This window comes from Pomacea canaliculata, linkage group LG5 (assembly GCF_003073045.1).
Source record: "Pomacea canaliculata isolate SZHN2017 linkage group LG5, ASM307304v1, whole genome shotgun sequence".
Lineage (NCBI taxonomy): Eukaryota > Metazoa > Mollusca > Gastropoda > Architaenioglossa > Ampullariidae > Pomacea > Pomacea canaliculata.
The window spans coordinates 4,518,258-4,540,982 of NC_037594.1; the positions used below are offsets into that span (position 1 = coordinate 4,518,258).

The 22,725-nt window shown below is 37.1% G+C and overlaps 1 protein-coding gene across 5 annotated transcripts; it reads right to left on the reverse strand.

Moving 5' to 3' along the window:
* Window positions 1–68: 68 nt before the first annotated feature.
* LOC112564427 (nuclear hormone receptor HR96-like) lies at window positions 69–21,583 on the reverse strand. Of its 5 annotated transcripts, none has more exons than XM_025239243.1 (4): window positions 21,445–21,583; window positions 11,862–12,146; window positions 10,018–10,135; window positions 69–9,535 (listed from the first exon to the last, which is right to left on the reverse strand). In XM_025239243.1, exons 2-4 carry the CDS (start codon window positions 12,102–12,104, stop codon window positions 8,583–8,585), a joined length of 1,314 nt encoding a protein of 437 aa, XP_025095028.1. In that variant the 5' UTR covers window positions 12,105–12,146; window positions 21,445–21,583; the 3' UTR covers window positions 69–8,582. The 5 variants fall into 5 exon arrangements, with proteins under 5 accessions (XP_025095028.1, XP_025095026.1, XP_025095027.1 ...); XM_025239241.1 differs by lacking the exon at window positions 21,445–21,583 and adding an exon at window positions 16,965–17,109; XM_025239242.1 differs by lacking the exon at window positions 21,445–21,583 and adding an exon at window positions 16,680–16,826.
* Window positions 21,584–22,725: the final 1,142 nt, after the last annotated feature.

Genomic DNA, 22,725 nt, shown 5'->3' on the forward strand with positions numbered 1-22,725 from the left:
CTCCCAGGCACCCCCTCCCTGGTCTCTCTCTCTCTCACTCGCACACACAATGACAGAAAACGCCGACCCATGATATACACTTTGTTCTATTACAAGTAATAATCATTCTTGCCTGTTGCAAATGTGTCAAAAATAAGGAAAAAAAAATCGAACGATGGAGTAAAGTTTACAGTGAGTGCTGGTTAGCGATACAACCGAGTCCAGCAAAGTTGCAAAAAGTCATTCGATCAAGAAAAAGGACGCAGAATATCCACGTCTGATAGTCTTCAAGTTACCGACATTCCTACTGCATGGATGTGCACCGAAAGCAAAATGGCAAGCATCTGAACAGCCCCGCGCTTCCAGTGGCATTATAAACTTGGGTGTCTTTTTTTTATGTACACACAATGGCGGGGCCGTGCAGAACATCAGCCTTTGCTTTGAATTCAAGTCTTACATACCACATCTGTTCAGGCAACGTCAAACGGGCTGCATGAGGTGAACGTAAGTTTACTAAGCGCTGGATCATCGACTACGGAGCTCGAAGGCCTGCAGTCGGGTCTTAGGCGAAAGAATGGACAAAAAGTAGAGACAGACGAACAGTTACACGCGATATCTCGTTGTTTCGTTGACGTATCCGGAGAGGAGACATTAGAAAAAGTTTTCCTTCATCAGCGTTTGGTAAGACAATCTCAGGTCTCCACGGTGTCTTTCTGACGCATCCTTCTGAAGTCTGTAGCCTACTGTCCTCCGAGCAAGCGGTCTCTTTTTAGAAGCTTCATTACCCTCTTCTTATGAGTCATGCATTAAAAAAACAAAACACTCCATTCTCTATTTAAAGAACTCCATTTTGCCCGTCAGACGTTGCCACAAAAATCTGCAAACACCACTTAGTCTCGACATCTTCCCATCGTGTTTATGCATAAGCAGCCTGTGCAAATACCCGGTATAAATAATGCTGTACTTAAAAGAGTCAGAAATAAGCAGAGTAAAACGTAATCCAACACTGTCCGCATTGCCTTGGCCTACACGAGCCAGTCACTGCTGAAGACAAAGGGAAAGAACGCCTTCACTGTTGCCTGCAGCAAGAGATAACATACATCATCTACGGAGAGCGAATCTTACACAGCAAGGACAACCAATCGTGCGGTTGAAACGACTGAGATGTTTGCGACTATGGAGTTCTACGAACAAAGCCCGCCACGTCTTCATCTTGTTTTCCTCACTAAAACGTGGAGCAGCCTAATTCAGACGGTCTGATGGCAGTGTGCAACCCACATACACATCTGTGGCCTAAATGGTAAGCGATTACAAAGACTTGTCTACAAGAATTGGATGCACGCACGCGCCGCTCATGCCTACCCACACACACAGTCCGTGCGTGCGCTGGGAATAAAATAGCAGCGGCGTTAAATACAGTAAAATTCTCTAAAGTTTTTTTTCCAGGCTTTCGCAACTCTGAGCTACATGAAATCCAAAATTAAGTTAAATCTACGTTTTTTATGACTGGTTTCAGTCTGTATTTTAAATAACATTATATTTTGCACATCTTAGATTGTGCCAAAAAATCGATAATAAATGTATTGACAGGTTTCCTATTAACTACTTCAGAGGTCATGACCAATGTTTACAGACACTCCTATAATCAATTTTTCTCTTTTCTATACCTCTACATCGTTTAATTCACATTTCTTGAAACAATTATTCCAAGCGTTTTCGCTTCTTACTGTTGTTATAACACAACAATGTACAGGAAGTTCTGACAGTCACTGAACAGACGCTATCTCTGATGGTAATACAGAATGATTACAACGGAGATGTAATTAATAAAATCGTTACATTCTTCAGGCACCGGTATCAACAACAGCACAACATAAAGTTGTCAGACACACAGTCATATGGCATTTCATATTTAAAGAACACAGGAGCAAAAGATAAATATGATGACTGCTTCAAGAGGAATCACTGATTTAGGTATGGCAATATTATTAAATAATATTTGTTGAGACAAAATCATGCTAAGATCTTAAAATGCAGCCTTCATCACTGTTTCAATAGGTATGTTTCAAAGCATGACTAACATTGATGTGTGTTCCATGAAAAATGTATGGGATTTAACATTTTCAGTCATTCAAAAGTCTACCCTCTAACCTTTAAAATGGGAACTCAAATGCAGCGCAATGGAGAATACTAGAATGAATTACAATCATCAGATATATTTACAGGTAAAAGCAAATAAATGTATGACGCTTCAATAAATTCTGCTCAGACAAATCCCATATTTGGTAACAATCATAACATTGACAGCTATTTTTTGGAAACTATTGAAGACTTCATCAAGTGAACAAATCTCTTTCCTATTTATGGATATCCAAGATATTTTAACAGGTACCGGTCTCAGGCATACAACTTGCAGGCCATTAATTCTCAGCCATGCATTAGGCCACAGACTACAAATTTCTGTCCACAAAGTGTTATCGAGCCATTAGCAACTGAGATTAGTTAACTACTACCTGACAACTGTCAGACAAATGATGCTGTATGTAGTAAATGGAGTTTCGATTTAAGTGTAATTCCAACACAAATGTTTATACAATGGTGTCACTATTACCAATGTGACCTGAAATCAGTTAAAGTTGATATACATTTACTGATCTTTCTCTGCTGACCATTCACTGATCTTGAAGGTGGAGTTCAAGTTTTTTTTAAAAATTACCTTTGTTTAAATAAGTTCCAGTTAGCATTCAGTATGGCTGCATTCATCTGATGTATTTGTGCTTGCTGACACTGCATAAAGTTCATTCATGCTTTTGCTGAGATCCAAGGCACCAAGTACAATGACAGTATCTAGTTCTTAGAAAGCAAATTTGCTAAAGGTCCTCATATCTTTAGCTACCCTAAAAAAAATTCTTCCAAACAAAGTGATCAAAATTTCTTTTTCTCCCAAGCATAAAAACATCTGCAAGTGAGATGGAACTGAAGTGCTCTGGGTGTATGACAGCAATACTGGTCTTATGCCCCCAGCAGCTCCTGCAGTGCATGTACTTAAATGCTATAAAAATTAACTCAAGTAAAATGGCTTGGTTAATGCAGTTCATGCATAACTACTGATAGTAACTGCCATGGAAATAGCAAAACAAATACATGAACTTGGGCAATCCTATTTCACACAATTACAATCAGGTGAAACTCTTCAGTGCTTAACAGATGGTGCAAACCAATTTTATGTTATGAAAAAAATTTCTCCAACTGCAGCATGCAAATGGAAAAAATATAAACTTTATACAGTTTGCAATATCATAGTGCATATAGTTATGATGAAAGGCTGGCGTGTATAAAAAGATACAGTCCTGCACATTCATATATCCAGTGTACATATCTGTGAAGAAAAACATACCATCAGAGTCTGTAACACAAAATAGCCATCAAAAATCTTTTCTTTTACAAGCACACCAATAGTAAAGAATCCCACATATTCATCAACATCTTTCCTTCATATCCAAGAGATTATAAAAACATTTCTCCTCCCAATATTTCAAAAGCAGTTTATAGAAGTCATGTCATATTAAGAATTTAGTTTTCTCTCCTTTCCTATATATTTCTAGTTTTTGACATTTTTAAAAAGACCAATTATTATTCTTCAGTAATTTTAAAATTTTATAAATTTCATATTAAAATTTATTATGTTACCATTTATGTAATCTTGGGTTTCTTTTTCCTCAATTAAGGGTGACTCAGTGGTGCAATGGTTAGCACATGTCACCAATACAGCAAAGGACGGTAGTCCTGGGTTTAGCCCTCATCTCGGGCATGTTCTTTCTCTGCATGTGGTATATGTTTACAGTGTTGGCAGCCTTGCCATGATATAGCCTTAGTTGCTGGCTTAGCATGAAACACCTATTCCCAACCCCCTCCTCAACTAAAAACAGTCATCAAAGCATTTAACTGATATCCTTCTGATTCTGAATGTAAGATGTTCTCCATTTCCATGCACAAAACATTTTATTTAACTAGAAATTAATTAATGATATAAGTAGCAAGTATTTTGATAATATGCTATCTTTATTTTCCTGTATTTTGTCAAACAATTCTGATCTCATACTTCAACGATCCAAGCTAACAGGACTGAATATGTGTGAAATTTTTCTCCAGAATGAAAAGCATGCTACCAGCCTAACACTGAAACAGTGACCACAGAGTGATGTCCAGGTCAGAACAATTTGACACAAACCTTAACCAAACTGCGCTTTGTGTGCTAAATGCTTATGTGCACAGGGAAAATGATACATATACTTTTTACATGAGCTAAAATGACAAATAAAACATTTTCAGAAGGATTGGGGGATGCAATGAAAAAGTGTGCAAGAGAATCAAATATTATGTCCTGTGCTTAAAACGTTAAAAATAATGCTTGATTTTCTATAGTATGTGTGCTTTAAGAATACAATACTTTTAGAATATACAATGCTCCATCTTTGCACTCCAAAAATAGGAATCAAGAAGTGCAGAGATAAAGGGGGAAAGAGAGAGAGAGAGTGCTAGAAAAAGAAAATGCCATTTAGGAGTCAATGACCAGTTAACGTACACATAATATTGTCTTAGCATCATTGGAGCTAACTCCAACCATGTGTTACTGCAAACCATGATTACCTCCGGGCTGCAGCGTACATTTTCTCCAACCAAATATCCTTTAAACATTTAAGTTTATCTGCATAATTTCTTACTAAGATGCAGGAGGAAAAAAAATGAAAAAAAAAATTACTTGCACTACTGATACTATCGTCTTCCACCTTGATAAGTGACTGGAAAACAAATATAGATCACAGAAAAAGAAAATGCTTTTTCTTCTGATCAATAAGATTTTATATGATCTCCGTCTTACATATCTTAAATGTATGTCAATTTTAAAAACGAATTTGTCAAAAATCTATGACTTCTTTGAAAAAAAAAGTACTCGGTCGCTGCCAAATGCAGTCACAGATCTTTACATAAAAGTTTACTTTTCACAGACAACCCAGAAAAGCCACATTAGTTTTGCAAACCATGCAATGAAACAAGGAATCTCATTGTTATATGCACCATCACCTCCCCCACCCCCCTTGTGAATTAGCTTCCTTTAAACCAGACCTAATATACTAATTTGCAAATAAGAATTTATCACAGGTTGAGGTAATAATATGTTTAAATAATGCAGGCACATCACCTGACATGAACTGCTATGTTATAAGCTGAAGATACAACATCTGGGTTTTGCTTCTTTGCCAGCTCTGGCATGCTGATGCACACTGTCTTGACACCTGATAGTTATCAATAATACATGATTATCCACAAACCTAGTGGTCCACTTCAACTTCTCATGTACCCTAATTTGACAAGCATGGGTAATCAATGTAAAAGGATAATTAGGAGCAAAGTATTCAAGTTAAAACTTAAAAGGCATATCAATCAATTGTGGAATTTTACCAGCCAAGACTGTCACATGGGCAATCAAAACGTTGCTTAAAGTTAATGTGGTAAAAAAAAAAAAAAGACAATACTAAATGAAATGTGTTAAAAACCATACACTAAGAAATCTATTAACATCTAGCATTAGCATATATCAGCTTGCGTCTTAGTAAAATATTAGACTATTGTACTTGACAGTTAACAGTAGTTGCATGTATAAAACAACTTTGCATAATCAAACGTACAAAATGCATCAATATTTTACATTTTGCACAAATCCGAAACTATTGTGTGTGTGTGTTTATATATGTATACATCAAGACATAAACACGTGGAAGGCTGTTTTGCATAGGGCAAAAGCTTGGCAGTTCTAATCCTGTGCTTTTCTAAAGCCGCAAACTACCCTCAGAGGCCCTCAGCAAGGACTTTCCAGCCTCACAAGTGGAATGGATACCATTAATGTAATACAAAACTATATATATAAAAAAAAGCATGAGTATAGGGCTTGCACATGTGATAATGAGACGTACAAAGCAAAATAAATATATTAATATTAATCTATGGGCAAATGAAATAATGATTGCAACAGCTGGATTTAAAAAATATTTTGGAGTTACAAAGTCACTGTAGTTAAAATCTGTTACACAGAATATATCAGAAAAAGTAACAAAATGTACATATATATTTGTGTTCAAGCACATATAAGAGGTCAGGCATGCATCAAATTAGGTGCTAAGCATAAAAATAACAGAATATATACTTAAAAGTTATGCAGTGCCTGGATTACCACAGAATGTGCAGCTCTGCAGAATAATTTGTAAAAATGGCGCCACTTAAATAGCTGTCATAAGCCTACTGCTTATAAAGAAAGCGAATGGTGACTATTCACCTACATGACCTAGTACAAAGGTCTGTGCCTGCACAATGATAAATAAAATATAGCATGCATTACCTGTTACTGAGGGGAAAACTGTAACTGGATACTCCTACACATTCAAGCACATAACATTTTTCATCTACAAATTAGAAAAAAGGTGTTTCTGCTCATCAACAGCTCTGCAAGCTCACCAAGCATGTGTTATATACTCATACAGATTTATAAATAGTTGTAAATATGGCACAATTTCAAACGTCTATTATTCACTATGAATGATGCTAAGTCAAAGAAAATTAAACAAAGTTCCTTGAGATCCTTTAAATATTTAGCCTTCAGTCTGCCTAACTGTATTGTTTCATTAAGTGCAAAAGCATTCCTTCACTCGGTGACATGTGAGAGATATAGTGTGGCAGTGTCAAGAAGCCACTACTGGAAAAGTTGGCCATGGTGGTCACAGTACCTCTCACGAACTTATTACAAACGTCCTTTACATTTTTCTTTAGCACTTTTGAATGAAAACTGTCATAACAGATCGCAATCACATTTGATCAACAATTTTTTTCAAATAACACCACCCTGATAATAAAAGGTTTGCTATGTCCTAAAGAGATTACTGTTTACATTTAAAATTTTAGATAACTGATGAGGGAATCGACAATAACCAAACATTTTCACAAGGATTTATTTGTTGAAAGATAAGGAAAAGTACATTAATGTTTGTCATGTCTGTTTCTGAATTTAATGTCGTTTAGTATTAAACAAGAACATAAACCATCTATCCTATAATCTTCACTCCTCACTTCTTTGCCCTTCATCATTCATTCTTATTTCACTTGTTTTTGCTTTGCATATCAATCTTCTATTATATGATTACAAACAAGAAACACCACTTTGCAAAACTTAAAAATTGTTGAGCAAAAATATCCACTTTATGCTGGTCACGATCCATGACTGCATCAAATCTTGAAATTATGGCACTCTGTTAATCACGTTACACATCATATAAAAATCACAAAAATACTATTTTACTGTCCCAAAAGTGCAAGCTTCGAATGAAGCATTTCAAAAAGTGATCACTTTCTTAATTCTGATTTAGAAAGTTACAGCCAGAATTGTATAAGTAGATTACACAAAGTCTCAAATTCTAATTATTATAAAATTAAACACATCAATGACACCAAAGAACCTTAAAAGGGGGAAGAGGGCAAATCTTAGCTACTGCTGAGTACATGGCAAATCAGCCCACATTAATTTCTCCACTCAAAAAGTAATGCAAATGTCACTTTTGTAATCACAATAAAACTAAAAGAACAAAGGCAGATAACACACTGCACTATTTGAACAGCTGTTGTAACAGCCTATTTAACAAGTTCAGAATTAGTGTGAACAAGCACTGTCTTAAAAGACCTATTTTGAAATTACATCAGAAGGCAGATGAAAAAATTCTTTCTAAAGAAAGACCAGAACAAGACTGGTATTTGTCTTACTGTAACCAAGTAAGGTTACCAATACTAGTGTAGCGGCTGCAATAAACAAAATCCTACCCATAACTTGGGATGGTGATATATCACATTAAGAATGAGATGAAACAAACTCTGAAAACTGTACTGTCATGACTATTTCCAATCAATCTGTATTTTAATGCTGACAATCTTTTCGAATGTAACGGTATCACTGATAAGGGAGTATTCAGATACCTGATGAAGCGATAGAAAACTGCAATGTCAGCATCAAGACTGAATGTTAGCTATTGACAGCTCTACAACTTACATGCAGATTACATCTTTTATTTCTGAAAAGCCATGTTCTTGAAAACATGGAAAGAAATTTTTGTAAATTCCCTCATAATTTGTATAAGGTCAAAACTTGTCAGCACTTTCTTTGTGGCTGTAGCATAGCCACCAGTTTTCCTGTTATGAACAAGTCTTCTCACATTATTTGGTTGCTCTGGTTACCCCATAGCATCAACACATGTAGAAAACAGTCAACTGCAAAATACCATTTAAGACAGAGCAGCATTCATAATCACCGACTCAGATATGAATTATGATCATATGGTCAGTGAAATCTGCTACCACTACTGACTGCATGACTTAAATCTGGCATTCATCACCAGTTCTGCTGCCTCCACCAAGTACAGGTGGTCACCAAAGCCAAAGAGCCCAATGGAGACTTTGGTTTCTCAAAACTCAAAAGGGGAACCATTAGACACATGCAAGTCTAATTGTGAAGACACAGCAAGCTGTCACTATTTGCACCAAAAACGGGGGACTATATGGCACTACTTCAGGTTGAGCACTTCCAACATGAGAGGCTCAATCTGACATGGGTTCACCTGCAACAAAATACGAGAATGCTCTTCACCGACCGATTTGAGCTCTGAGAGTCTGTCCAAAATGGCTGCAAAATACTCATGTGCATGCTCGTATGAGTATTGAGCCTCCAGGTAATGTTTTAGTATGTTAATGTACTTATCCTGCAGGTTGGAGATGAGCTCTCGGTCAATGAGGTTGTTGCCGTCAGGATTGAAAATGATCAAGACCTGCATAAGAGCATACAAAGTGAAGTTATTCTGCACAACTGCCTTTAAGGTTCTGCAATATCGCACGTGAAGGTTGTGGAGGGTGCAGAGCCCTGTGGCCTCTTTCAGGATGCTAGTGGGGATTTCACCTTTCAAAGTCAGCCAGGCATCTTTTTCTACAATGTAAAAGGCAACTGACCTCAACAAGACCGACCGCATAATGCATGACTTCAGGGCAGAAATTTGGTCTTCCTGACGCAATAGTTTGAAATCCTCCAGCTGCTTTACAAACTTTATCAACTGTCGCACACAAACTTCTGAGTTGTTAACAAGGTCTGTGGCATTGTGGTAGTTCTCTCGCATGGCCTGGTCCAGGTCTGGCACAGCTGCTATTGTGGTTTCATAGCAATAGGAAAAATCCTTCAACATGTGATCCTCTTCCTCTGTAAGCCTGCGGTAAAGAAGCGGGTCTGCTGGTAGCCTTTCACGAGGAATTTGCTGGAACACTCGTTCAGGTGGTTCTGATGAAGGTGCTGGAGGAGACTGCACACACTCAGAAAAGCCAGGAGAACTAATATTTGATGATTCCACTCGATATTCATCTGGATCAAGAGGCTCTGATTTTATGTCTGCATTTGGTGTTGACTGAACTGATGTCTTTTTCACTCGGTTTTGTAGAACTTTAGCCATTCTTGCCTTCCTTTCATTTTCATCTAAACAAAGCAAAATAAACAGACCTCATAACTGTGCCATTTGAACAAGACTTAAAATTTTGCGAACCAAAAAGAAGACAAAAAACTAATTTTCTTTAAAAATAATAATAAAACAACAACCACCACCAACCATCACACATATGTTACCAAAAACCTCAAGAATTACATGACAGCTACAAAGAGCGTTCGTGAAAAAACAAATGACAACTGAATACAAATACGACAATTATATAAGCATCACTTTATAAATGAGAAACATAAATACCAGCTTAACAATTGCTTAACATTTTTTTTATAAAACACTGTGTTACTGAGATAGCATTACAGGCAAATCTCCAAAAGAGCATTAAGACTGCCAACATAGCATAATTATATTGTTTTTCAGTGCATGAAAACCACAGATTTAAAAATCCAATGTCTGCAGTCTTTGCAATCATCTGCCCATAAATCAAATGATATTCAGCAAAGACAGGCCATCTTACCTAGGATCATATCTCGTTTCATGCCAATCTCAAAGCACTTTTTGATTCGGCATGCTGGACAGAATCTTCTTGTGCGAAGATCGATTATACAGTCTCCTTTAAAAAGGCACTTGATTTGCTTCAACACATATATGAAAAAATGAATGAAGATGGGTAAATAAAAGAAAATATTCTTCTCTACTTTCAAAATACAGAAACTAATCAATATATTTTTCAGTTAGCTTCAGAATATTTAGGTCCAACAGAAAAGTGATTAAAAAGAACTTTGTACTCCAAACTGGCTCAGAGTTTACCTTAATGACTAAAACATTTCTAGATGCCTAGAACTAGAAGCAAAATGAATAGAAGTGCTCATAACATTACCCACATGTAACATCTGCAGGTTTTAAATGAATATGATCATCCACAGTACAAATGCAATGACACATCCAGCCAACAGTCTGCTGGCTGATTTTACACAAATTCAATTAATGCTCAAAATAATGAACATTTTGACAGCAATAAAGCATTTCTATAAAGCATGAAACTCCACCATCACGGTTCGATAATACACTTCTGGCATTCACAATCACCATTCTTTAGGCCTGATCCTTCCCCCCCACACTACCCAGGCACAAGCTCTCTCTTTTGATGAAGAGTTACTTTTTTCTTTTCTGTTAAAGAATAATGATACAAATCCATCTTCTAAATTGCTATTTTTAATTTATCCTACAAGCCAAACACTTTGGTGTTATTGCTTGGCAACAATTTTTTATTCACACCAATTACGCATGTTGTGTGCCTGTAAAAATCAAAGCCGAGTGCTACTATGTGAAGTAAAATAGGTCTATTATAAACAGACCATCATTAGCATAAAAAACGTGTACACATTACTGCATGTACTACTGTTAAGCAAAACAACATTGAATATATATTGAATTTAATATTGAATTGAATATATATGTCTGCACAAATGTGATATATTAGACATTCTTAGCATAGCTGTATAAAACCACAAGTAAGCAAACTGGTTCTAATGGTCCATAGAAATCAGCTACATTTATGATTTATGCTAAAAGGTCTCACTGTCTGATACTTTCAGATACCTCATGTAATTGTTTAGTGACTTATTGAATCTGTGTAAAATCAAACTTCCTTATTTATTATAAGATAATGCATTTTCCACTGAAAAGTCAAATCTAGGCTGCACTTAACACAAAGTGGATGCTCTTTTTGGTAGCAATGCCTTTTGAAAGTTTATGCTGTTGTTATATATGAAGATTTATACAAAATGAGTATCATGCCTGAGAGGCTCATCTTTACTGTGTTAATAAATAGTTGTACATGATCAACCATTAGTCTGAAACAAACAGAAGCTGCATGCATGTCACTATCAATCTGTGCCATTTTCAATTTAAATGAGATTTTGACATTGCAAAAATTTTCACTTTAACATCTCTGTGATAAAAAGTGCTTTAAGCAACTTGTCACTGACAGCAATGATGAGGCAAAAGGATTTTTATAATGAAGATCTGATTGCTGCAAAATGCTTATGTGAATTTAGATACCGCAGAAAGACAATGAACAGTGATGTTCAGAGCAGAGCAAAATATAATTCCCCCTCAAAAAAGAAGCTGCATAATACATGAAATTTACCAAAGTGGTTTGCTGATGACCATTTTTATACAAAAACAGGCAATATCTGCATAATTCTGATCGATATAATGATAATGTGCAGTGAACAAAAGTCACATGGCAATATTAGGTGCACATAGGGCTCAGCATTAAAATGAATAAATGATAATAGTCTGATGATGTAGTGAATGAAAAACTTTTTAGTTTTACCAAATAATTAATGTACTCACCTTATCTTTAAAAGCATTTCTGCGGAAGAATGCCTTGCACGATTCACAAGTAACAGCATTGAAATTGTAACCAAGTGCCCGATCGCCACACACTCCACAAATTTTGGTGTTTTTAGCTTTGTGACGCTTGAAGGAGAGAGACTCATTTTCAGAAGGCCTGCTATTCTCTGAGGTGCAGTTCTCCGAGTCACCAGATGGTTCAGGACTAGACATCATTTTAGCAAATCCTGACAGCGAGTTCATAGGCTCCTCTTCCTCAGAAGCCCCAATGTTGGGATCCTCTCTCTGCAAAAACCACAAAATTATTTCCAAGTAACCAATACAAAGAGAAAAGAATTTCTTAACTTTTATACCTAAATGTTGCTTTACAAAAAAACACACAAGTATGTTAATTGAATGACAGGGCTGATGTTCTGAAGATGATATCCTTTTCTTAGATCAAGATGTCAATGGGTCACAGTTTTAATCTACAGACTGTACCATCATTTTTGTCAAAAGCAGAATAAATCATCAATAATCAAGAACATGGCTAAAATTGTCAGAAGACTGTTGCTATCCACACAATCACATGTCACCAGAGAAAATCACCATGAAAGTGTTAAAACATATGGCTGTTTAATGATGATCTACAGTCCATCGTGGTAAGGGCAAACGTATAAACTGTTATGGTGTTAGTAAAAGAAGACTAAGAAGACTGGCCAAAGAAATTAAAATCAGGAGATGAAAAACAAAAGGCCAGTAAACAGGCAAGTAAACAGTCCAACACAAGGCTGAGGACAACATCAAAACGCATAGGTTGATACAATGGTGCTGGATGCACAAAAGGAAAAAGAAAAAACCCAAAACCCTACTGTACTATAAATATATCTCTGCAACAACCCTGTGTTTTAATAAAAAAAATGTAATGTTATAAGACAGACTGAAAATATGTTATAAGGACTACATTCAGATTTTAAATTTTGGACATAGTTTTTGTGTCACTTGTGGATTATGTTTATGATCTGAACAATCTTACTTGATCAAACATCTGTAAAACTTTCACTTAGTTGCAAAAAATGTTAGGTGTTCTATTTTGAAATATTTTGAACCCTAATTCTTATATAAACAAGAATGAAATGGGAAAGCAAGGTCATTATCAAAACCTGAACTGAGGAATTATAAATATACTTATATAACATGACCTGTTATAGTAACATCTTGTTTCATAAACTAGGACTGGCAGTCCACTATAGTAGACAGTTTCTGAAGCCATAACAGGTCAATTATGCATTAAAATAATCAGGATCAGTGTGTTAGGCTTCACATCTCAACAAAGGAAATATTCTGCAGCACAAAAAACACAACGTATCTTTTTGGTAGTCCTTTTTCATTTTCTCTGTTTAAATGGGCACAATCTTTTGCATTTATGATCATATAAAAATGTTATGCTCCTCTACACTCATACACTAATATTTAAGCTTACATAAGAAAGTTAATGCTCTTATACACCAATATTGACGCTTATATAAAAAGCTGTCTTAGTATTTGATCATTCCACATTTCTCAAGAAATTTTTTTAATATATCTCTTCTCTACCCCTTTGATGACTTAGATAATTAGCTTTCAAAGACAGCAAGGCCTTTGCCAATGGGCTAGACAACATCATCAAATATAAGCAAAACATAGCAAGACTCAAGGAAATATATTACATAATGAAAAATTGTCCTCTCTGTCCCTGTCTGTGAGAAGGTCAAACTGACAAAACTAACCACAAATAATGGTTTTGTCTTGTTCCTAATGTTATGCGCCAGCAGTAGATGTGACAGATGTTTTAATGAATTATAATCAATTAAAATTATTATACATGTACGAGCAAGTACTTGCAGCAACTATCAGAAGCTTAGGTTAAAAACTGCACTTCTGAATTAGACCTGACAAGTATCAAATAATGTGCACACATATCACATTAAAATAATCTTGGCTCAGTTTATGACGAAAGTCATAATACACAAATTAATTTTAGGATGGGAAAACCGTATCTGGTTTTTATCTCTTTACTCTTTATAATGTGTAACACTTTTATTACCGATGATATGAAGACACCATGGGCCGAGGTATTAAGGAAATATATTAAATTGCCCACAGTCTGGAAGGAAAAGCTTAGTCGTATTACTAAATCTCAAGTAGTGAGCCTCTTGGTTGTATATTATTCCACTTCAACTTACGCTAGTTACACCTCAAAACGCCATTGCCCGGATGTGTACTGATTCACCCATGTTTTGAGTCATTCACTTTCGGTCTCTGTGACATGGACACGCTGAATACGTCTGTGCCCGCATGCATGGCTATATTGATAAAGATGCACGCGCACACGCAAACACGTACCCATCCACCTTTTTCATCTAAAACACGCACGCACGCTGAACTATTCGTCCCAACTCAGTTTCTAGCTATTACTACCCCACCCCTTAAAAAATGCGCGTGCTTCTGGCAAGCTGGATAACCCGTGTTGTTTAAAGACGAACTGAACTAAAAAGATTCGTAAAACCTTGATAAAATTGTTTTTAAAAAAACAGTTCCTACATTAAATGCATTATGTATTTTCTCAGACTCCTGGTCACAGCCACATCTTTCAGTCTTTCGTGACCGTAGCGGAAATGCAGACGGAAAACACGTACACAAACTTCCCAATTAAATGAGCTTTGCCTTAGTCACGACAAGGAACAGTGCCATCATGTAGCATGCTTATTTTAATGTAAAAATAATTTAAGAAGAAACAAAAGCTCATCAATGAATTTTTAGTTTTGTACAGCAACACGTAACACAAACACTACAGCCTGTTATTCAATGATGGCAGAAATGAGAAACATCGCTTGGTAAATGCATTCCACTAGACGTTAAAAGATGCAGTCAGCCTCCCGAATCAGCTGTTTCTGATAATGAATGAAAATTAAAGAAAACAATTCTTTAAGTATGAAGGCACTTTTCAAAAAACAAAATGTTTTTTACTTTACTTACCTCGACTTGCGAGCTGACGGCCATATTCGTTAGTAATTGCTATTGACCTTGAACTTTAAGTAGGTCAATTTAGCCCGCAAAACTTTGTACGAGTTATATCCCTTGCACACATCGCTGGCTTCATATAAACTCTAAGTAAATACGTGTGTATGTGTTGTGTGTAAATACATATATATAATTGATCGCCTGACTCTGCTCAATCAGAAACTGAAAACAATACTGAAAAGGAGGAGCTGAACATCAGATTTCGCTTATTCGGCTGAGGCCAGAACAACAAAAAGATAACATGCAGTCTGCAGCATATTTTCACCATCGTTATGGAAAGGAAATTAAAGAAATTACCAGCGATTGTAGAGATTTTGCTGGTGATACGTTTGCACGAGCATGAAAAATTGCATTTAAGCGAGTTATATAAATACTTTCATTTAAAATTAAAGGAAGAAGAGCTTTATATGCAGTTATTATATGTGTTTACTAATTTTACATGTAACCCTTAAAAAAAATACCAGTGGGTGTTTTTCAGCTTACGGGAGGTTACTGACATTATGTTTCAAGTTGTGAGCTTGTAAAATATTTCTTGTTTGCATTTATTTATTGTGTAAATTATTTTTCAACTGATAATAGATAAGGTGAAGGGCCAACGACTTTATGGCCTTAGGGGTGGTGACCTATAGCTTACAGTGTAAGTGGTTCACTGTGTCTAGGCACTGAATATGGAAGGCATAGCCCAACCCTCTACTTTTGCAACCTTTGATTATTGATGATAAAATAGCTTTCCCCTTCTCTGCTGAGCGGGCAGGATAAATTGTGTAATCACAAATTTGAGTATGCCTTAAAGCAGCAATCTTTCTGCTTGCCAAGCTACATAGCTTTCCTACAGGTACATACATAATCATGATACAATAATTTAGAATAAACTACAAATTTGAGACATCACATAGCTACAACTGAATCCCGCAAAAGTATACTGATTATGACTGCATCATATCACAAGACAAAGGTATACAACTGCAAAACTTCTAATAAAAGTACAAAGAATTAAGCAGTTTTTGTTAGCACTAATTTAGAAATGTCATTTGTATATGTATGATATTTTGAATAAAGATTTAACACTGAGATTTATTTTTAATATAAGGGGTTGTTTAATTTGCCCTTTCATACTTGAGTAAGGTGTCAAAAGCAAACTGAAGGAATGTATCAAATGCTTAATTCTGATATCAGAGCAGAAACAATAATTAAATTGTGTTGAATTTCTGAATCTGCATCAATTTGGCTGCAAAGATACTGCAGTGCTGCCCTTGCAAATGACATTACATGCATCTTCTTTCAAAATTATAACAATCACTGAAATTTTGGTAGCTGTTCATGCCCTGTTTAGAAAACCAAACTCTCATAAAACTGCAATCTGAGCTTTGGTGTGTATATATGTATAAATATTATTTATAAATAAAACTTTGTATGCTATCTTTGTTACTATAATCCCTTAGCAATAATATGTCACATTTTAAAAATAGCCTAAAATTTCAATATTTATGAGCATTATTCTTGGCCCTATTTATGACCTTCCCCTCTTTTTAAATGCTGTGCAGTTTGCCAATTTCGAACATTCCCTGGTCCAGGTAAAGTAAATCTTGAAAGTTCTCAATCTTATTAGTTCTAATGCAATTATGAGACAAAAAACACCATTAAATGGCTGACGCAAAATCGGCATTCGCTGCTCAGTGGGTATCATACACCTCAAACGACAGGTGACTAAATTGTAGACAAATATGGCTGAACATATGACTACATAGCCCATAATGCATCGTAAGAATACTAAACCCGTTGATGAGGTAAATCCACGGCCAGGTATGAGGTCCTGTCACCGCCATGTTCAAGCACTAGTTACAGCCAAGAAATCGCAGCAGAAAAAAGATGAGCTGCCATTTTTTTCTCCTGTTCACAATCAGTCGATCCACACCTTGCGGAAGCCGTGTGACCGCCTCTGGGGCTTTGCCTTTGCAGCACGGACAAGGTATAACCTACTGCAGGGTACTCGAACGGGCGTGCAGCAGTGACAGCTCTAGTTCAAACCACGGACATGAAGGGAAAAAAAAAATAACTCACCGTGGAGGAAGGACTGGGTTATTGACAAACTCAGTACAGGTGTTGCTAACCTAAGTGTAGAGTTTCGTGTACAGGAAAATCGATCGCCAGGTGTTTACTCCTAACCATGGCAAAACCGGATCAGTTAAGTCCACAGCAAAAACAAGGCAGTGACACTCAAACGACGACCTGTAGAGACAATCAGCACTGCCGCACAAGTCACTGATAAAGAGAGGTCAGTCTAAAATTAGCTGTCAAAACATGACAGATCAGTTATAGCTGCTTCTTTAGCTCCCTCTGCGTTCTGTCTATAAGGAAACATTTTTCTACATGATTTTTTTTTAAACTTGAGAAGTTTCAAACTTCTAATTCTCAGAGGAAAACATAAAATAGATGTCGAATGTGCGTTTAAATGTAGACCTCTTCTATAGTGTCCCAATACCTCTTGAATTAAAAAGATCAAAACAAACCCTTATCCTCTCTCTTTCTCTGTGTACACCTGTATAATGTTTTATGTGTAAAAACATTCAAGGAAAATTATAGATGCTGCAATTTATGTGCAGAGCGCAGACTATATTTTCATCGTTTTGATCTCAATAATAATAATAATCATTATAAGAGAAAATGTTTATCCGTGTTCCAGGCACTATATCGCTTTGCTCTATTCTCACCTATGCATCCAAATAGAACAGTATATAATGATCGATGGTGATGTTTCTATAATGCGTCGGTGAAGAAAGGTAATTGAAGGTCATGCGCCTTGATTCGAATGAACAATATATTAGTGTGCAACATATTTTCTTACTCTCGCAACTTCTCACTGAGATTTCAAATGAAATCTCTTTCTTCGGAGATCTGATCCAGTTTCGATGACATTCAAAGACCGACCACAATCGCAGTTTGTAATCTGATGACATTCAAAGACCGACCATAAGGGTCTATCTACATTGCAAATTTATAATCTGATGACATTCAAAGACCGACCATAAGGGTCTATATCTACGTAGCACAGTTTGTAATCTGATGACATTGAAAGAGTGACCGTAAAGGTCTATAGCTCTCAGGGTATCTACATTGCAGTTTGTAATCAGTTCAAAATTTGCCCTGACTTTATTTTGTTAAAGAGCTGGGTCTTTTTTTTTTTTTCTTCTTAAAGGTGCTTGTTAACATTGAGTCCCAGAAAAAAAAAGCAAATCTTCATATCTTTTCAGAGAGAGAGAGATATGCGGAATGCAAAGGAGGGAAAGAGGGTACGGATGGAGGCCGAGACATCGTAACGAACCACACAGGGGAGGGTATAAGTGCAGAGTAAAGAGACAGTTCCGGTCCTGCTCACTGCGCATGTTCAAACGGAAGAAAGAAAATGTTAATTGTCGCACTTCTAGTCTAAAACCCGAGAAGCACACTCACTCTCGCACGCGCTGCCCCTCCGGGACGCCCACACACACACCGATCCATGGGCGGCTAAGCTGCACGTGCGTCTAATTGTCACTGCCATACTAACACAAATAAATGCTATCGACGTACTTTTCTCGATTGTTTCGCCCTCTGAGCACATGTCACCATTTGCTTTCAATTCATCATACACGTAATACAGAAGACAATATGGGAGAGACAGACCTGGTCAAAGGTAAACTGCACAATCAATTGAGCTGATTCACGCAAACGTGACACAAATATGTACGCTGACCACGTTTCATTGTACCGTCTGTTAGCTTTCTTGTACAAATTGGACATTAGTATTCAGAGCCAGAATTGTTCAGATGACAGTTGACAAATGGAGGAAAGCGTGAAAGGACTACATGAAGTATGCAAGCGGCACCATACAGTAACAAACATGAGTTTTTTTTTTTTTTAAAAGTCACTACCAGATAATCCATGCTGCGATAACCACCATGTTAATCGTCCAACCAGCTCCCAAAAATACATGGACCTTTAATTTCTCCTGCACCACAATTCTTCCTCAAGACTCTCTCTACGACACCACAAACTGAAAAAAAAAATTATAGAAAAGATTTTGGTTTTCAAAAATCACAATATTTAAAAGAATGTCTGCTCGATTACTTATGAGAAAGGCTTAAATTCAATAAACCTCAAATTGCTTCTTTGGGATGGTTGAATCAATCTGCCAAAATTGTTATCTATTGTTTCCAGCAGAGATTTCCCGCGGAACCCATATTTGACTTGCCCTTATGTTTTCTTATCGGGCAAATGAACTTATCAGCTATCCCAAGAACTCTCTGATGTTGCCGCTATAACCCTCTACCCGACAAAGGTCTTATATCCGAGATCCTGACGTCTCCAAAGCAACCAGAGTGGTCAACTATCTATAATTTCCTCATGTAGATCCATGGCCCCGACGACGAATCAGTAGGATTGTTTTAATAGTTACGTTTGTTTTTACGCGAGTTTATTTAATTGACCACATAACAGCAAGCATGAACTGATGTAAGAGAGAACGGTTACATTTGTCGAGGACATATTCGTCGGAGAAGCCATGTCCATGAGGTCATTATGCTCACCAAGGCATTTTCCTTCCCCGATTTGCATTTCAGCCTCAGCCAGTCAACCTAATTCTAGGCATGGCATTCTGCAGCTTGTCCCTGAGCCTGATACAATTAATCCCTTTTGGTCTTACTCGTGTCTATCTGAGAAGTCATCGAGAACGAGTGTGCCGGCTAGACATTTATCTTCACTTTCACACGCGAAGGAAATTCAGCATCTTGGATTTCCTCTCAAATCAGCTAGGGCTTTTTCTGATTCTGCCAAAGAAGTGAATTCTACAAAAACGATCGCCACTTTCTAGGAGGAAGTTTGTGTGAGGGTCGGCTGTGTGCTTCCGCGGAAGGAAGTTTTAGATTGCTCTCGTGTTGATAGACGGGACATAACGCCACGTTGATGTGTGCGGACGAGATTGGGGCGAGATCACGTCTTTACGTCAGCTTTTTAACGTTATTGCCACCTGTGCAGAACACCAAAGAACGATTTATTCTTGCTACTGGATACGCTTGAGATTTGAAAACTATCTATGCTCGAAGGGTGACAGGAATTACTTAGTGTCTCTATCATTTTGAGAAGAAAAGCGGCTTTAATTGCGTGAGATATTATCCAAGGCGCTGCTCCAAAGGCGAAATGCGGCCTGCAACCAAATGCAAGTGGCAAGAGTGCAACCTAGTTTCTTAAACTGATCATTTCTGAGGTACACAGGAAACTGCCATCCGCCGCGCAACAGTGCTAGAAAAAGATAAAAATCAGATGAACGAAAATGGGGAATATAAGTAAATACACATGGCACTAGCTAGGAAAAGTGGCCGCGCCAGTTTTAAAATGTGGTATCATCAGTTTTAGAGTGCACAGGCTCTGTTTGCTGTATATTTCCCCACGAACCACTTGCGGTAGGGGGGCACACACGATAAATAACTCAGTAAATAAATACTATGACTGCTTTATCGAATGATATGAAAGTAGATTAAAGAAGTGGGATGCGTTTCCCCGTAAGGTCATCATGTCAAGGTCTCATTAACAAGTGCTCAAAGCTCTGCATTCGCTCCTTCGTTCAGTGAAGTCAGAAGTTAAAATTTACGAGGACACTTTTTTCTGAAAACGATGTATCACGATCCACAAAGCCGTTAGCAGCAACTTAAAATTTTAGCTGAATTTTCTTTTTAACTTTGGAAAGCCTTTTATTGCTCGTAATCTTTGGTGTGATCTTAAACAGAATTCCACAAACTGCCTAAGCCACCATAAAAGGAAACCACAATCCTTTAGCCATCACAATCAAAGCTCTCAAACATAAAGGAACCTGTTGTTAAATAAGCTGGGTATTTCGCCATTAGAGAACAAAGATGCTAAAGTCTGACGGCTTGTCTTTCCTTTAACTAAATTGAAGACAGCTGCTGGACGAGATGAGTGACAGATTTTTCTCTTTTGAAATAATTTTTTTGTCAAGACTTGTTGTGCATGCATGTCTCTCGCTCAGGTTGATTTATTGACAAGAAACTACAGGCAGGCCTATGTTTTCTAAAACTTAAATTAACAAACCTATCTTTCAGAATAATATTTTGCTTACTGAGTTGCAACCCAGTATATAATATTAAAATAATTGGTAGCAGTGTTCAAGAGCAACTGACAGGGGGAGCGAAACTCTACATTTTATACAAAAAAATAAAAAAAAAAAAAATAAAAAATAAAATAAAATAAAAAATTATAACATTCCTTAACTGGCTTCAAGACTGGCTGTAAATCAAGCACTTTTTTAAAATTAAAAGACAGATGCTCTGCAATAAAATCATCAACCGGACAAATATGGATGAATATGTGACCAAGTTTTTTTTTTAACATGACGGTTATATAAAAATCTTCCCATACTTGGTCAAACATCCATATTTGTCCGTTAAGAAGAGCTTCTAAGTGAACCCACAAATAGAGATAAACTGCACAAGCTTTCTAAAAGGTGAGCACATAAAAATGTTCACATGACTGTAAGATACTTTCTACCTACATTCTTTAGTGCTCTGCTTCACCTCTGGCTCGATGCGTTTTCAACACATTCAAACACCAGTCTGGACCTCTGCCAAAGTCCTATTACTTCCCACATAAAACATTCACCGCCTATCTCAGTTTTAAACTTATCACCCAAGATGCAGAGCTTTCCTTATTAATTTTATAATACCGGTTGATTCCCCAAACCGAGTCAAGTCCTGTTTCATGCACGAGACAGCCTCTCGAACTGTCACCGCTATTTTTCAAATGAGGTCAGCTTCCGTGACGACACCAGAAAGTGGCTGCGGCTGTTATGGCAACAATTTGAAGCCCGTGATGGAGGCTGTGGCCATTGCACGGATCAATGACATCCCGTTAGGCCAGCCTTTGTGTGACTTGTAACATCGATTTATGTTGCGTTTGAAACCAGATATCTGGTGGACATAGTTTCACCCACTCTAGTCGGCATGCAACGACCGGTTGAGTTCGAAAAGGGAGTGATCTGTTATGTAATAATACTGTTTCTCGCAATAATGATGCAGAAATGTTTTCTTTGCAAACTGGGCCCAGGGGCACAACACATGTCGCTTTAATAAGCACTGGCTGGGTGGTTATCTCAAAGCAATCATCTAAAATCCTCATAAACGAGAAGTGGCTTAATTACTTGTTAACCATTTTACTAGCACTCTGCTGGTCCTTTGCAGGCCTGACGAGGGTGGGTGCGTGGGGGACATGGAGGGCTGGTGTACCCGTGCCCATGGCCGTGGAGTGGTTCTGGCCTTGATGAGCGTATTTTTTTGGTATAAATACGTTTGGGGAAAGAATATCAAAGCATTACACATTGAGAAATCGACTTTTAGTTTGCAATGTACTATTCTCTTGTGCATCGAAGCATGAGAATAGCTGGGTTTATCAGCCATTAGGGAAAGGGTGTTCTGTATGCAATCGCTTGTATGCATTGACAGGGAAGAGGAAGGTATGAGTTCGATGCGTGGGAAACTCTGAACAGAGGGAGTGCACATTTTTTTGTACTTACTTTCAAGGCCACAAGGAAGACTTTTTCTCCTTCTGCTTCTCCATTCCCAGACACTAAGTACACAGAAGCTTCATGTGAATAAAACATCGTGATATAGATTTAACACCAGTAACAAATACCGCAGACGACAGAATAGAACGATTTATTAACAGAAAATTTTAAAATTGTTGTGGCACAAACAGTGAGGCTCATAATGTAGTGTCAGGGAAGAATGGAGCGGGTGGACAATGAAAAATTCCCTGATGTCCAATGTTGGCATTCTTC

Excerpts from the sequence above, each read along its gene's own strand:
- LOC112564427 (XM_025239240.1), bottom strand. The coding sequence starts at position 14,882 with ATGGCCGTCAGCTCGCAAGTCGAG. Across the intron at positions 12,147-14,858 it reads CCGTCAGCTCGCAAGTCGAG|AGAGAGGATCCCAACATTGG; the intron begins GTAAGTAAAGTA and ends TGGTTTTTGCAG. Across the intron at positions 9,536-10,017 it reads GAAACGAGATATGATCCTAG|ATGAAAATGAAAGGAAGGCA; the intron begins GTAAGATGGCCT and ends TGCTTTGTTTAG.